At 37.4% G+C, this 13,902-nt stretch overlaps 1 protein-coding gene and 1 non-coding gene across 4 annotated transcripts in view; both read right to left on the bottom strand.

Annotated features, from left to right (window-relative positions):
* PHF6 (PHD finger protein 6) overlaps positions 1-8,477 on the bottom strand; it is a 48,905-nt gene extending 40,428 nt beyond the window's left edge. For 2 of the 3 annotated variants that reach the window (XM_063083698.1, XM_063083697.1), the window contains exons 1-3: positions 8,326-8,477; positions 4,225-4,408; positions 3,889-3,990 (exon numbers count right to left, since the gene is read on the bottom strand). In XM_063083698.1, coding sequence (XP_062939768.1) covers positions 3,889-3,990; positions 4,225-4,362 — 240 coding nt within the window. In that variant the 5' untranslated portion in view covers positions 4,363-4,408; positions 8,326-8,477. The remainder of the gene's footprint in view (positions 1-3,888; positions 3,991-4,224; positions 4,409-8,325) is intronic. The other variant, XM_063083699.1, reaches the window with a different exon arrangement.
* A 2,977-nt stretch (positions 8,478-11,454) lies between these two features.
* LOC134368769 (U6 spliceosomal RNA) lies at positions 11,455-11,560 on the bottom strand. The gene has a single exon (XR_010022478.1). It is a non-coding gene; the product is annotated as a U6 spliceosomal RNA (small nuclear RNA).
* Positions 11,561-13,902: the final 2,342 nt, after the last annotated feature.

Raw genomic sequence — 13,902 nt, 5'->3', positions numbered from 1 at the left:
TGCAGAATACATACTGATTGAGCATCCCTAATCTGAAAATCCGAAATCTGAAGTGCTCTAATGAACATTTCCTTTGAGTGTCATGTGGCACTCAAAAAGTTTCAGATTTTGGAGCATTTTGGATTTCAGATTTTCAGAAGAGGGATGGTAGAAAAAGTAGGAAAAATGTTCAGAGGATTTCATAAGACATGTGAATAAAATTTAGTTTGAAAAAGGAAAAATTTAGGAGTGAACTGAGGATAGTCATCAAGTATATGAAGGATTTTTTTTTTAAATAAGAAAGAAAAAAACCCATAAATTTTTCTTTAACAGAAGGAGACAGACCTAGAATAAATGGCTTTAAATTAAGAGATACTTGATTTATACAGAAGGACGGATTTCTTAACTCTGACCAGTGCTATATATTACTGGTCCTGTTTCAGGTTACTTGGGTAGAATCACAATTTCTTGATATATTTAAGAACAGGAAAGGCAAACATCTTACCTTGGATGGCTTATAGACAATCTTGCCTAGGGGTAAGGAAAGTGAACTAAATGGCCTTCTGAACTTTTTCTGTTCTTGCAGTCTTTCTATCTGCTACAGGTGCCAATTAAAGCAGTAGCTATCCAATGTAGATACTCTCAGTGATCTCACCACCTAGCTTCATCCAGAAAGAGTATGTTCTTCAAATATACTCAAGTGTCTCCTTAAACAAATTCCAGAAAACCAATGATAACTCATGATTTTACTTGGAAATTTACATTTCTTGGCTAGATGGCTGGAGAATAAGAATAGATGGTACAGATGTGTGGTGTCTCCATATGGCTTCAGTAGGAATTGGAAATCATTCTGGAAAAATACATATCTGTCTAAACTGCAAAAACAGGGCCTCAAATGATAAAAGCCTTAGAACTCTGGCAAATTTTTCCTGGTCTATTTTAGTGCTATATACTTAAAAGATGATGTAAAAGCGATGAGTATGTTCATGTACAATGGCTTTCCTCTTCTGATCCTTGTGGCTGACATGAAACCCTTGGAAAATTGCCTGTGGCAGCAAGAACACAGAAACTGCATGCTTGCACCTCCTGTTCTACTGAGAGCTCTCATCCCAAGTGGGCCTGATCCACCTGGCTGCCTATACACTTCCACCTCAAGCCCCAGCCTCTTCCCTCATTCTTTTTTTTGGGGGCAAGTGAGCACCTTTGGAGCCAACACCAGGTACAGACTGGAATCTACCTTGAAAGCACTCAGGGGTCAGTGCTCCCGTTTTTGATTATTTTCATTGGGTATTCACGACCTACTTTTCACTTCAGAAATCCAGATGAACAGGAGCTAGGACAAACAGGTTTATAGGATAAAATACCTTAAAAAGTCAATTAGGGAAGTTGATTATCTAGTTTATATGTAGTTTATCTAGTTACGTAAAGCTCTTCACTTTTTTTCTCCCCTTCCATTTGATTTATGGCCCTTTTGTTAATTAGGCAAATCTACACAGGGAAAAATGAAGAAGAAAATTAAAATCTGGAATTTTGGTTACTGGATGGCACTTCATGTAAAAACAGTATAATGGAAGGGGCAAAACTGAAGGCTAAAAGCAGTTTTAAAATTATTTCAAAGTTAAATACATAAATGCTGCCCTCCTATCCACTATATGAGTTATATGAATTCTGACATTTTGGCAGAAGGAAAGAGAGCAAAATGATATATACCTAGGCTTAAAAGTTCTTCCTTTCTGCCACTATTCCTCAATGTTAGATGTCCACAGCCCCAAAATGGCAACTGAATTACCTTTTCTAAGGTAACTCTCTATATCTCTTATAGCACTTTTTAGTTGTGTAAAGTTACATCATGTGTTACGCAGCGGTAGCTATTTTAAAAAAAATAGGCCTCATGACTGCCCAGCCCAGCACGCTTTTCATTAGCCTACAATGATATTAGCAGGATCTTATTTTTATTTACAAACATTAACTACAGTGGTGGCTACCATTTATCAAGTCTTAACTATGGGCAGAGCACCATGCTAAGTCCTACATATTCTTTCCTTTAATCCTGGCAATAATTCTGTGAGGCAAGTACTGTTGTTCTCCCCTTTGTGCAGGTGAGGAAAATATGGCCTAGAGAAGTAAATAACTTACTCAGTGTCACCCACAGCTAGTTAAGTGACAGAGCTGGGATTCAAACCCAACTCTGCTACTATAGCTTGTGTTCTAACCCCCAATATTGTTCCACTCCCTAGAGCAAGAAACAAGTTTAGTTATTTACAACACACTACACTTGGGGAAAAATTACTCCCTACACTATAACATTAAAAATTAATCAAAACAATTTATAATAGTGAAACTTGTATATACAGTTCTGATGTTTTCTTAACAAACAGGTCCAAATAAATTAAATCTCCATTGAATTTAGCAAAACTGCCAGATGTACACTGCTGCTTCATGTAACATGTAAAATTAGGCATTATATTTGTTAATAATATTTCAACATTAGGGACAAAAACTGCTCCTGTTCTGACTACAGTAGCCAGGACGAATAACAAAAATACTAACAAGTAAGGACGTAGAAGCATTTTCCAAGGATAATCATAAGGCCAAGGAATAAATAATGGGGTAATGAGGTTTACAGCACAACCACTTTCAAGTAAATAGTATTCTTTCTCTCAATCTGAATTTGTTTTAAGGGCTAGGAAATAAAAACAGTGCTCTGGTTCTCAAAAATCAGCACACCAAAGTAACATAAAGAAATCTAAAACCACCAAATAAAAATCACATTTAAAAAAAGAGGAGCTTTCTATTACTATCTACACTATCGGGGGTGGAGAAGAGAAACATTTTCACAGTTAAGGTCTCAGTATAACAAAAATGGTCTGACCTCTGAATTCCCATTTGTACCAATACTGATTCTAGGGTTTGAAACTATTTATCTTAAAGCAAATCTCAAATGTTATCTTTGAATTTATTTTTCTTCAGATTGCTTTTTTTCTAATACTAGAAGACTGAATACTTTTCAACATATATTATTCCCGATCATCAAAATGATAGTCCCCTCTTCCCATCACCATTTCATCCAAAAACTATCATCTCAGATTCATTGTAAAATAAGAAATTATTCAGTGACTGAGAACACAGATATAAATTCTCCCAAACCCATCTTTAAAATAATGAAACACTTGATAGTGAAGTACTTTTATGTATGTAATTTCAAAGAGCTAAAATGAGAAAAATAACCAAATGAAAATAAATCGTTTGACTAATTAAATGTTTCAAAGTAAACCATACTGTGTCATAAATACCAACTGAGATGACACTACTTTTCCAATACAGCAGCATAATATCTTGCCAATCCGGTTACTGGTAGTGAAGACAACTACAGTAACATTACTCTAGCACAGCTTCAGAAAAACTGTAAAATTCACCAAAAGTAATCCAAAGTCATAAATGCTGTTATATAGCTGAACCACAGTAAAATACTTTGTTCAGCAAGTGCTGACATTTTTCTGATGAGAGAATATTGTCATCTTCATTTGTAATGACCATAACAACTTTATAATGGAAGATGAAGACATACCAGAATTATGAGAAATATACTTGAATGAAGACTTTAACATACTATATTCTCAAATTAAACAAACTGCTTGTTTTCTAAGTAAAGAAATCTCCAAGAAGATTTTGATTCTTTTTGAAAAGAGAAAATTTTGAATAATATAAATATTGATTCACTACTTTTTGTTGAGTGGTAAATAAGTTAAACCCTGCCTTGGATTTTGCTGGCTCAGAAAAAATATCCTACAATTTAAAAATATACTCAGTTAGTAATGCAATTACTACTCTAAACTCTAAAATAAGCAATTTCCTCCTTAATGAGTTTAAAATAATTTTTATTCTCAAGAGGCAGAAATACCAACTTACCAGCTTCGTGCCTCTTTTAATTTCCTTTTGGACATCTTCAATAGAAAATCCACCAAGACTTTCATTATCAGAGTGTGATGATACCAAAGCAGATGAAAAGAGCTATAAATTACATTTAAAAAAAATTAAGGTTCATATATAAATTAATTACAGTAAAACAATGAATAAGATGTTAAATTTAAAAGGAAATTTTCTAGTAAAAATGGCATAGCATTAGTGATAAGCCATTTCTTAAAAATTTACTTTTTTTTTTTTTTTAAAGTATCCAGGAACATTCATGTGTTATTTTCTCATGAATGATTTTCAAGGCTTCTCGGTTGCTGCCAGTATACTTACCATGCACTTATGGTGTGCTGCCACCTTCTGGTTTTCAGATATTAGTAACTGTCCACATTCCTTGTCTCTATTTGACTTACAAAAGCCACATTTGCGCTGTCTTGTAGGCCCTTTTTTCTGTTCAACTGAGCTTGACATGATTTTTAAATTGCCTTTAGAATGCCACTTTAAGCCTCAAGAAATGCTACAGAGAATAAGAAGGGCAACAAAACAGTTAATTTCGTTTTAAAATCAGTTTATACATATTCATGTAAGTTGTTTAATGTTTGACCTAAGTTTTAATACATGCATTTTAAAATGGCTATTTAGTACAAATTAATATTAAAACCTAGATTCCTCCATAATAAATAACTAAATGAAGTTTAGAGTAGTTGAGAAAAATTAAAATGCTCCCAAATGAGAGGATATGTGAAATAATTAGAACTATTTCTTGTGGATAAAAAATGTACAATGTACAATATTAAATCATCATCTGCTGGCATAATTAATGCAAAAAAATTTTCCTGTATAGCTAGGTGCCCCCTCAAGGAGATGAATTATGTATCTAAGAACAGAGCAGAAACTAAGAAAACTACAAAATACCCAGAGAAGAAATACTACAAAATTCTATAATAACACAATTTCTAAAAAGGTCACATATCGATAGGACAAAACTAAAATGAGTTTACTTAACCATGACTTTAGAACACGTATTTTAAAAACTTAAATTATTTCCAAGTTTTAAAAAATCATGTATATGTTTTCAATAAATTAATTCTTGTAATTCTATTCCTTTTTCAAGCTAAAAAATTAAACTTCTAACAGACTATTAAAAAATGCAGACTTTTCGACCCAATTACAAATAAAACAACTATATTATAAGATTCTGAGATTCATTCCAAGTCTGCTTATTAATTAAAGTCAGGAACTGACAGTGGTCTTCTAAATGCAGTAACTTCCATGCTCAAATAAGTAATACTGTGTAGAGGCAGGACAATTTTTCTGAATGAGCCTTAAACTTTGTCAAATTATAATCATAGATAATACAGTAAAAAAAAAAAAAAAGGAAAAGCTGTAATACAGAAGGTTTCAGATTCAGATCATCAATCTCAACATGGATTCTTCAGAACAACACTAAACAAATTTAAAATCAGTTATTTGATTTGTATAGTTTTTCCAAATCAACAAGACCAAGTAGTTCAAGACCCAGGTTGCCACACACATCGCAATCAATAAAGTCACAAACTTTGGTCTTAAAATTAATTTACTAAATTCTTTCTTTTTTTCTACGTATTTGAACAAGGTCGTAATACCATGTTGAAAAAAATTGACTCACTTACACTACACTGCAGCTTTCGGAGAAGCATTTGTTCACCAACAAGAACAGTAGCAACTGGATGTCAGCAAGGTATTATGTACAAGCCATTCAGCGCTTTTCAATATAAAAATTCAGATACTTAATCAAAATTTAATGTGAAGCCATAAAGAAAACATGCCTTCTCATCAATTTATACCTAGGATTTTCTTTTTAACGAAACTTCAAAGGCCCTGAAAGTCTCTGCTTTGATGGGTTTAACAAACTCTTAACGCTATCTATAATTTTAAATACCTCAGTCTTCCAAATGGCATCGGATACTTTACAATAGTACTGTATTCATAGCACTGGCTATAAACCGTGAAACTGATTGAAAACAGGCAGCAAATACTTTTAGGATTAAAGAAAAAAAAAAAAAAAGGACATAAGAGAGAAACAAAAGAAACAAAAGGGGAAGTGTGTTTGCATTTGCTCAGGCAAGTATGCATTCAGTTGCTTTATCAGGAATATAGCTGCCCAAATTTTTAGAATTAACTATGCAAAACAGCAAAATTCATGCATAGCACCAAAATTTATTTGAGCTCAAAATTAGTTTTCTTAACTACTATACAATGAATAATAGGCACTCTGAAATCACTGTTTTATATTCAGCATTTCTTCGGGTCATCCTGGCCAGTTGAAAGGATGGCACATTATAAAACTAATCTGTACAGACATCTTTAATGTGTAATTTCTATACAGTCCTACCACTGGCTACAAAACTGGCCTATGATAAAAAATGCCTGGAATGGAAAATCACTTTTTATTCTTAAAATTAATTCTGAAATGGTATCCCCAAAATTCTACCCATATTGAATTTGCCTCTTTCAATTTCTAAAACGGTAAATTTCTCTCCTAATTTTGAGAACCTGCTTTTCTAGATCAAAGACTCCAATATCTAAAAGAAAAAAGGTGCAATTTTACATTTAAAAATATTCTCAAGTATTTTTCTGTAATCAGTTTAAACTTAATTTGTAAAGTGAACAGAGCCACACAAAAGTGCACCAAACCAATTAAAAACTTTCCCCAATGTGCAATGACTAAATGGATTTTTCCACTAAAATTCAAATAATGCATCTGTGTATATCTTGCTAATTTCTTTTGCAGCCTCCTTGTAAAACATGAAGTGGAGAGCATCACGGAAACAATGACTCCGAGCAAAAATGTCTTTATCATAAAAATACAGATTTTTATCTAATGCTGTCACATTTGTGGTCTCCAGTTAAGTAGAATAAGGGCATTCCAAGGACCAAAATACTAAGGGGTTCATAATGATCCACAGCTATGTGGCATTTTAATTTTAGTCTAAAAGGTTTTTCAAGGCATGCGGAGATCAAACTTTGATGCTCTCACCCAACAATGAAACCCTTTTCTTAAAAGAAACATAACATTATGGGAAAATGCAATATAGCAGAAATAAAGATGCACCAACAGCATGAAAAACATAATTTAAATGTCTGAAAAATGTATAACAGTCAGATTAGTTAGGCTGAAGCAATCAACGCGGTTCTGATTTTTCAAGATGCTGTGAAACATCAAGGTAGAAATAACCCGAAACATCAAGGAGAGCATTCAAGAACCAACTCGAGAGCTCATTCAATGACTGGTATATGAAAGAGCGTTTCACAGAAAAACAAACAAAACAAAACAAAAACTGCAGTTCCGGAAGATTAAAGCATTCCACACGCAAGCAAGTTGTACATAGATCAAAATGTATAGACGTGATCGTAAAAAAAAAAACAGTGTTTCTATCAGGAAAGTTACAGTGGCGAGAAATAAACGAATAAGAAATTACCGGAAGGGCACCTGAATTTGCTTGCATGAATTATTACATGCTTCGCACTGCTTTTTGCGGTTATTCAAAAGGAAACTAAAGGAATTTTCCAGTTGTTTCAAACCCAAGGGTAGAGAAAGAATTTGAATTGCATGAATAAGACCTGATATTACGTAGTAAACCGATGAAAATAAAAGGTTTTTCAAAAACAGAAGATTTTTCAACTTCCACGCATAATATTGAAACGAATGGAAATTGAAAAGAATACCGGGCTGTTCGTCCATGTAATAAAGGATGGTACACATAACGTACCGGATTCTCTCCGTTATTTATTCCCCAGTACACACTAGACTCCAAGATCTCCCTCTAATCAAGAGCTAAACTCGCAAAACTATCTTCCTCTAAAACACTTTGGCAGGTTCCTTTCAGTCGTAAAGTCAGGGTCCCCTAATCGTCCTTTTCCAATCCTCCCGAATCCAGGAAAACATCATCCTAGCACTTTCTTTACGCCCCCTCCCCCAGGAGTTCGCCCTCTAATTCTTCGTTGCAAGCTTCTCCTTATATCTCCGTTTCACCCCTAATTCCCCCCACCCCGGAGTTTTTCTTCATTCCGTAAGGCTTACCCTCTTGCCATACTAACAATTCTTCCTCTTACTCTTCCCAAACTGGGAGTCTCCCTCCTTCCCAAATATGTCCTAAGCAATCGCAAAGACTAAAAATTCCCAGTTTTTTCCCTCCTCAAATGTTGCGCCCCCTCCCCCGGAGTCTAGGCTTAAGCCTAACCTTTCCCTCTGCACCTCCAAAGCACTTTCTCAGCAGCTTCTTCGCCAAGTGCCTACAATGAGTGGCGCTTCTGGGGTCCCTGACAATAAAGCAAGACCACCAAGAGTCCTCCTTTACAACGGGCAGGGGCGGCGGCCTGGCCACCGCCATCCTCCTTGTCTTCTCCCGCCGGCCAGAGAATGGGGGGCCCCAGGGTTCCGTGGGGACTCACCGGCGGGGCCCCGAGGCGGACGGCAGGAGAGAAGCGCCAATGAGGGGAAAGAGAAAGAAGTCGGTCTCGGTTCTCCGGCAGTGCCTGAGAGCGGGGCTCTGTCGCCGGAGGTTGTTTCCTTTCATTCGAGGAGAGACGGGCTCGCGGAGCGCCCTTACGTCACCCCCCTCGCACGCACACGACCCACAAAGCGTTGATACGTTCCGAGCGCGCCGCGGGCCCTGATTGGCAGCAGAGAGGAGACGACTGAAGCCGCAGAGCCACGGCGCATGTGCAGAGGCCAGCCCCTGTACGGATGGGGCGGTAGGCCCCTCCTCCTGCTCGCGCGCGTACCTTCTATTCTCCGCTCCGACGCTCCGCCAAGTGTTTGCGGGCAGGATCCGAAGAGATAGAGAAAGAGATTCGAAGATAGCGCTGTGGGTTGGGTGGAGAAGGGGCAGGGGTTGGGACTAGAAACCGTTGAACAGGGCCGCCGGGTAACTGGTTTTCAACAGTGATTTGAGTGGGTAGGCCTTATCCCTTGCACTTGTTCACCGAGGCCTTTTCACATCCATTATTTCATTGTACTCTCGTGGCATCCCTTTGAGGTCCTCCGTTCGCCTCTTTTTACTGCGGGGAAAGACTGAAAAGCTCGTAGTGAAGTCAGTCTGCCTGGATTTCAATCCTCGGGCGAATCATCTTAACCTCTATACCTTAAATTATTTTTGTCTTTAGATTGGGGATATAAATAGTACCTCACAGGTTTATTGTGAGGAAGAAATGAGAGAATGCAACTAAAAGCATGTATTAGTGTCCCTGGCGTATAACAGGCTCTCTATAAATGCTAGGATTATCACAATCAGAAACGATAAGTGATTTTCTTTATAACCCACACAGGTAAACCAGACACCTAGACGAGTGCTTTCCGCTATGGTGTGTTGGAGCTCTACTGCTTGGGTTTGAATTCCACCCCCCCCCCCCCCCCCCCCGGCTCTATGACCTTGACCCCATTGTGTTACCTCTCTGTCCCTTGGTTTCATCCCCTCCAAAATGGAGATCATAATGATATCCATCTCAAAAGATTGTTATGAGAAATGAGTTAATATATGTAAATCACATAGAATAATGCCTAGGCACATAGTATGCCCTGTGTAAGGGTCAGCTTTTGTTATTATTTTATTGGCCTCACAGACTGCAAGCCAGCCTTTTTTTTTTTAAAGCCCTAATAAAACAGTGAAAATTTAGAGATGCCCTTCAGGTAGCTGTTTTTCCTGCAGTGGGGAGTGGATTTCCACTGTTTTGATCCAATGCTATTTCATCACTCTTTTTATTTTTCTCTGCAATGTCGACCTTAAATTGTAATCCCCATGAAAACAGTGAGCATGATGGTGTAATATTGATCCCATTCAAATAGATACCTAATAAGAGTGGATGAATCAGTCATTTCGCTGCAAGGAACCCTTAGCCCTTTTACCCAGGCTCTGTGCTGTAAAAGGGAGCGGCTAGAAATTTTCATAAGAAGATCCAGAATGTATATTCCAAACATTTATGGTGTACATGAAAACAGGTCCCCCAGCATCATTTTCCATCAGCTTTACACACTTACTGGTGTTAGGATGAGACAGATGATTGTATAAGTGACAAAATGCAGTGTCTGCAGTGTATCATCTTTTTTAGGTTTTCCCCCAAATCACTACAATCTGCTATCTTTTATTTATTCTCTCATCCATGCATTCAACAAAATTTGATTCAGTAAACATTTCCAAAACTACTAAGTTCCAAACACAAGAGAGACATAGATCAATACAGCTCAGTCCATGCCCTTGAGCTCATGGTGTAAAAGGGGAGACAGACAAGCAAATACAGTATTATGTGATAAATGCTATATTAGAGATGTGTGCCTGGTACAGACATCTTCCATCTATTATGTACAAAGCACCATGCTAAGGTACAGCACAACAGTGAATAAGATGTAGCCTTTGCACTCAACTGTTAACAATCTAGCAAGAAAAAGATGAATCGCTGTGATAGAAGATACACTACAGTGACTGCCTTAAAAGGTGGAAAGGAAGTGCAGAGAGAGTTCAGCAGAGGGAGAGATCAGTGATTCCAGTTACTTTTAGGCTCCAGGTCTGGTAGCCAGTCCCAATGAGCATGACTGATAAATGCGGTCTGTTATTTCATGGGCTATGGAAAGGAGTCAAATAGCGATAACATGCTCTTAATGCCAGGGGATATAGCATGAGATCTATTAATCTCTGAATGATTCACCAGTACACTTTCACCAACTGTTTTCCAGTCTTTTTCTTCAAGCTCTAGACCCTGCTTTTTGTACCTCATTCTCAGCAAAGGCCTTAGTTTCATGACTTATTTAGAAAAGTGTCATCTGAGCTAAGCTACTTTATCTTGTACACCCACCATCTGATGCTTCCTTCAAGATTCAGAGAAAGAGCTATCCTTCCTGCTTTCTAAAGCTAAAGCTGTGCTTTTAATCACATCCCTTTCATGCTCTGGAGGAACTGATTTCCTACTTATTCCCTGCTTCAGCAGCATCAATTGCCCAGTTCTCATTTGCCTTCAAATGTACAGAATTCATCTACTTTTACTGTCAGACTGTGCCCTTTGCCTCCAATTGCTCTCCAATCATTCATTCAGTGGGCATTTACAGATATCTTCTGAATGCCAGGTATTATGCCAGACCTGGAGATTTGAAAAAGAACAAGACACAGCTTGTTATCAAAACACCAAGTTGTACACCTTAAATATATACAATTTTTAGTTATCAATGATATCCCAATAAAGCTGGAAAAAAGAGATTTAAAAAAATACACAGTTCCTGCCCTCAAGGAATTCTCAGTCTAATGAGGAAGAAAAACAGGTAAACAGAATTTCAGTACAGTAAGTGAACTGTTATAATAGAATTACATACCACAAGGATTGATGGACTTTGTCCAGGGGAGTCAGGAAATACATCACTGGGAGGCAATGTTTTGAATTGGGTCTTGAAGGACAGGTCAGTCCCCACCCCCCTCAAGATCTGTATTCTGTCGTTATTACTTTACTAAAAATATGCTCAAAGGTCATACTTGGTCTTTTTTTTTTATCATATTCAATGACTTTTCTCCATCTTCATTGTTTCTTTTTTTTTTTTTAAATGTGGAACATGTCACGAATTTGCATGTCATCCTTGCGCAGGAGCCATGCTAGTCTTCTCTGTATTGTTCCAATTTAGTAGATGTGCTGCCAAAGTGAGCACTTCTTCATCTTCCTTCTTGACATCTCTGTTGCACTTGACACTTTTGGCCATCTATTTGTTCTTAAACTTTCAACTTCCTTGGCTTATGACAACAGTGCCCTGACTCTGGCTCTGTGGCTGCTATTTTGGTCTCTTTTGTAGGTTTTCCTTCTTCTCACTTTGTGATTTAATGCACACATTTCCCCAGACAGTCTTAGACCCTCTGTGGGTCTATTGCTATTCCAGGCCCAGCAGTTCGTAAACTTTGAAAGTGAGAATTACCTGAGGAGCTTATTAAAAATGTAGATTTTTTTGGTGCCATTTTCTGGGGATTCGGAAGGTCTGGGTCCAGAAATCTGCCTCCCTAAAATACCCAGGTATTCTGATGCAGATCTGTTGAGGAACACAGGTTAAGAAACTGTCCTACATTCTTCTTTAGAGAATTGATACAATCTCTTGACTTTCACTACACTGTAAACAACAGCTTAGCAACTGTATCTGCTCTGCTTAGATCGGCCCTTGACCTCAAATCACCAAGTTCAGTGCAAGCAAATTCATCCTCTTCAGCAACTAAGAGGTAACTCCTTTGCCCATCTTCATTATAAGACACCACCGGCATTTCTGTTCCTGCCTAAAGCAAAGGCTAAATTCACCTCTTGCCTATGACCTTCTGGCTATATTCGACACCAGTGGGTCATTCATTCATCAAATACAGATTGATCACCCACTATGTGTAAGATAAAAATGGACATGGTCCATTTTGGTGTAGTAGGGGAGACAGACCTGAATCAAGTAATCACATGAACAAATGCAAAGTTGCAAACATGACAAGTGCAAAAAAAAGTGTCACTTACGTAGAATTAAAGTCTATTTGCATTTTTCGTATTGAATACATTTTATATTTCTTAATCTTTATTTTTTAAAGTGGATGGATTAAGCATTTTAAATGTTTGTGTGGAAAAAAACACTATTTGTATGAAATGCTGCGTAAGAGTCAGAAGGCCTGGGTTTGAACTGCTGGCCTGCCACTAACTACCAGAGTAACCTTGGGCTTTTCATTTGACTACTCTGAGCCCTAATTTATACATCAGTCAAATGAAAATATTACTTGCAAGGTTGTTATGGAGCACAAGGACAGATAATGATGTATGTGTGTGTTCTTGCCCCAACAAATAGGAAGGACAGTTTTGGTTTTTTTTTTTATGTATCCCTTGACTACAATATCATCTAATTGATTACTCACTAGTGTTGGCTCACAGCATTTGGCCTCTATGCTGTTCTTCTTAGTTTGTTGTTGTTGTTGTTTGTTTTTTAAGTTCCACTTAGAGTATTGGTGAGTATTATAAACATTCTTAACTCTAGGCAGCCTATGAAACTACTCAGGTACCTAACTGAGGATCTGCGGGCCCTGGTGGACTTTGTTATTGATATCTCTTCCTTGTTTAGCAATTTGAGGCTGGATCTGGTACAGACATTGCCAAGGAAACTACCAAATGTGGCATGGGAAAATGCTTTAGAGACACATTGACATCCCTAAAACATTGTTTGTTGAATAAACACACAAGCTGAACTTAATTTAGTATATCGATGGCAATATTGAAGAAATAACTATACTTCGCAGTGCTGTTGCCTGCAAAGTAATGAGTTAACTCTGAGTGCAGACCATATACCAGGCACAGTGCTAAGTTCTTTATGTACGTTGTCTTATTAGATCCTTACCACAGCCTTGAGAGGTAGGGAATATTATATGAAAGAAATTGTTGAGCAGTTAAGTAACTTGCCCAAGGCCACACAGTAGGAAGAGGAAGAACCATGTTTCAAGCCTACGTTTGTTTTAACTCCAGAACCCACGTTGATCACCATGCTGTACTGCTTCGTATTTGTTTGTTTATGTGTTTATCATCTGTCTCCATCTCCAATTAGAATGAATCTCCATCAGAGCACCCCTTAGAACTTTGTGTTTGGTCCATAGTAGGCACTCAATAAATATTTAACAAAATAAGACCATTGAGAATGGGGAAGAGAATGTAATAAAGAATGGAGAGAAGTGGAAGAGAAATAGAGTGAAATCATCTCAGGAATTAGTTAATATAGTAGCCCAAGCTCTACTCCAGTGATTCTGGCATAGGAGGAAAATGGGGCCCAGCAACTATATATTTAACAAGCTTCCCAGGTAAAGTTGATACGACAAGCAAACAGAAAGGATATTGTTGGGTGGGAGCGGGGAGAGGGAGGAGGGAGAGAGGTTTCGGTAATGGGCCACAATAATCAACCACATTGTATATCGACAAAATAAAATTAAGAAAAAAACAAAAACAAAGAAAACCACATGTGATCTATAAAAATTTATTAATGAGAAAAAA

Source organism: Cynocephalus volans, chromosome X (assembly GCF_027409185.1).
Source record: "Cynocephalus volans isolate mCynVol1 chromosome X, mCynVol1.pri, whole genome shotgun sequence".
NCBI classification, from domain to species: Eukaryota; Metazoa; Chordata; class Mammalia; order Dermoptera; family Cynocephalidae; genus Cynocephalus; species Cynocephalus volans.
This window is presented reverse-complemented; position numbering and strand designations above follow the sequence as displayed.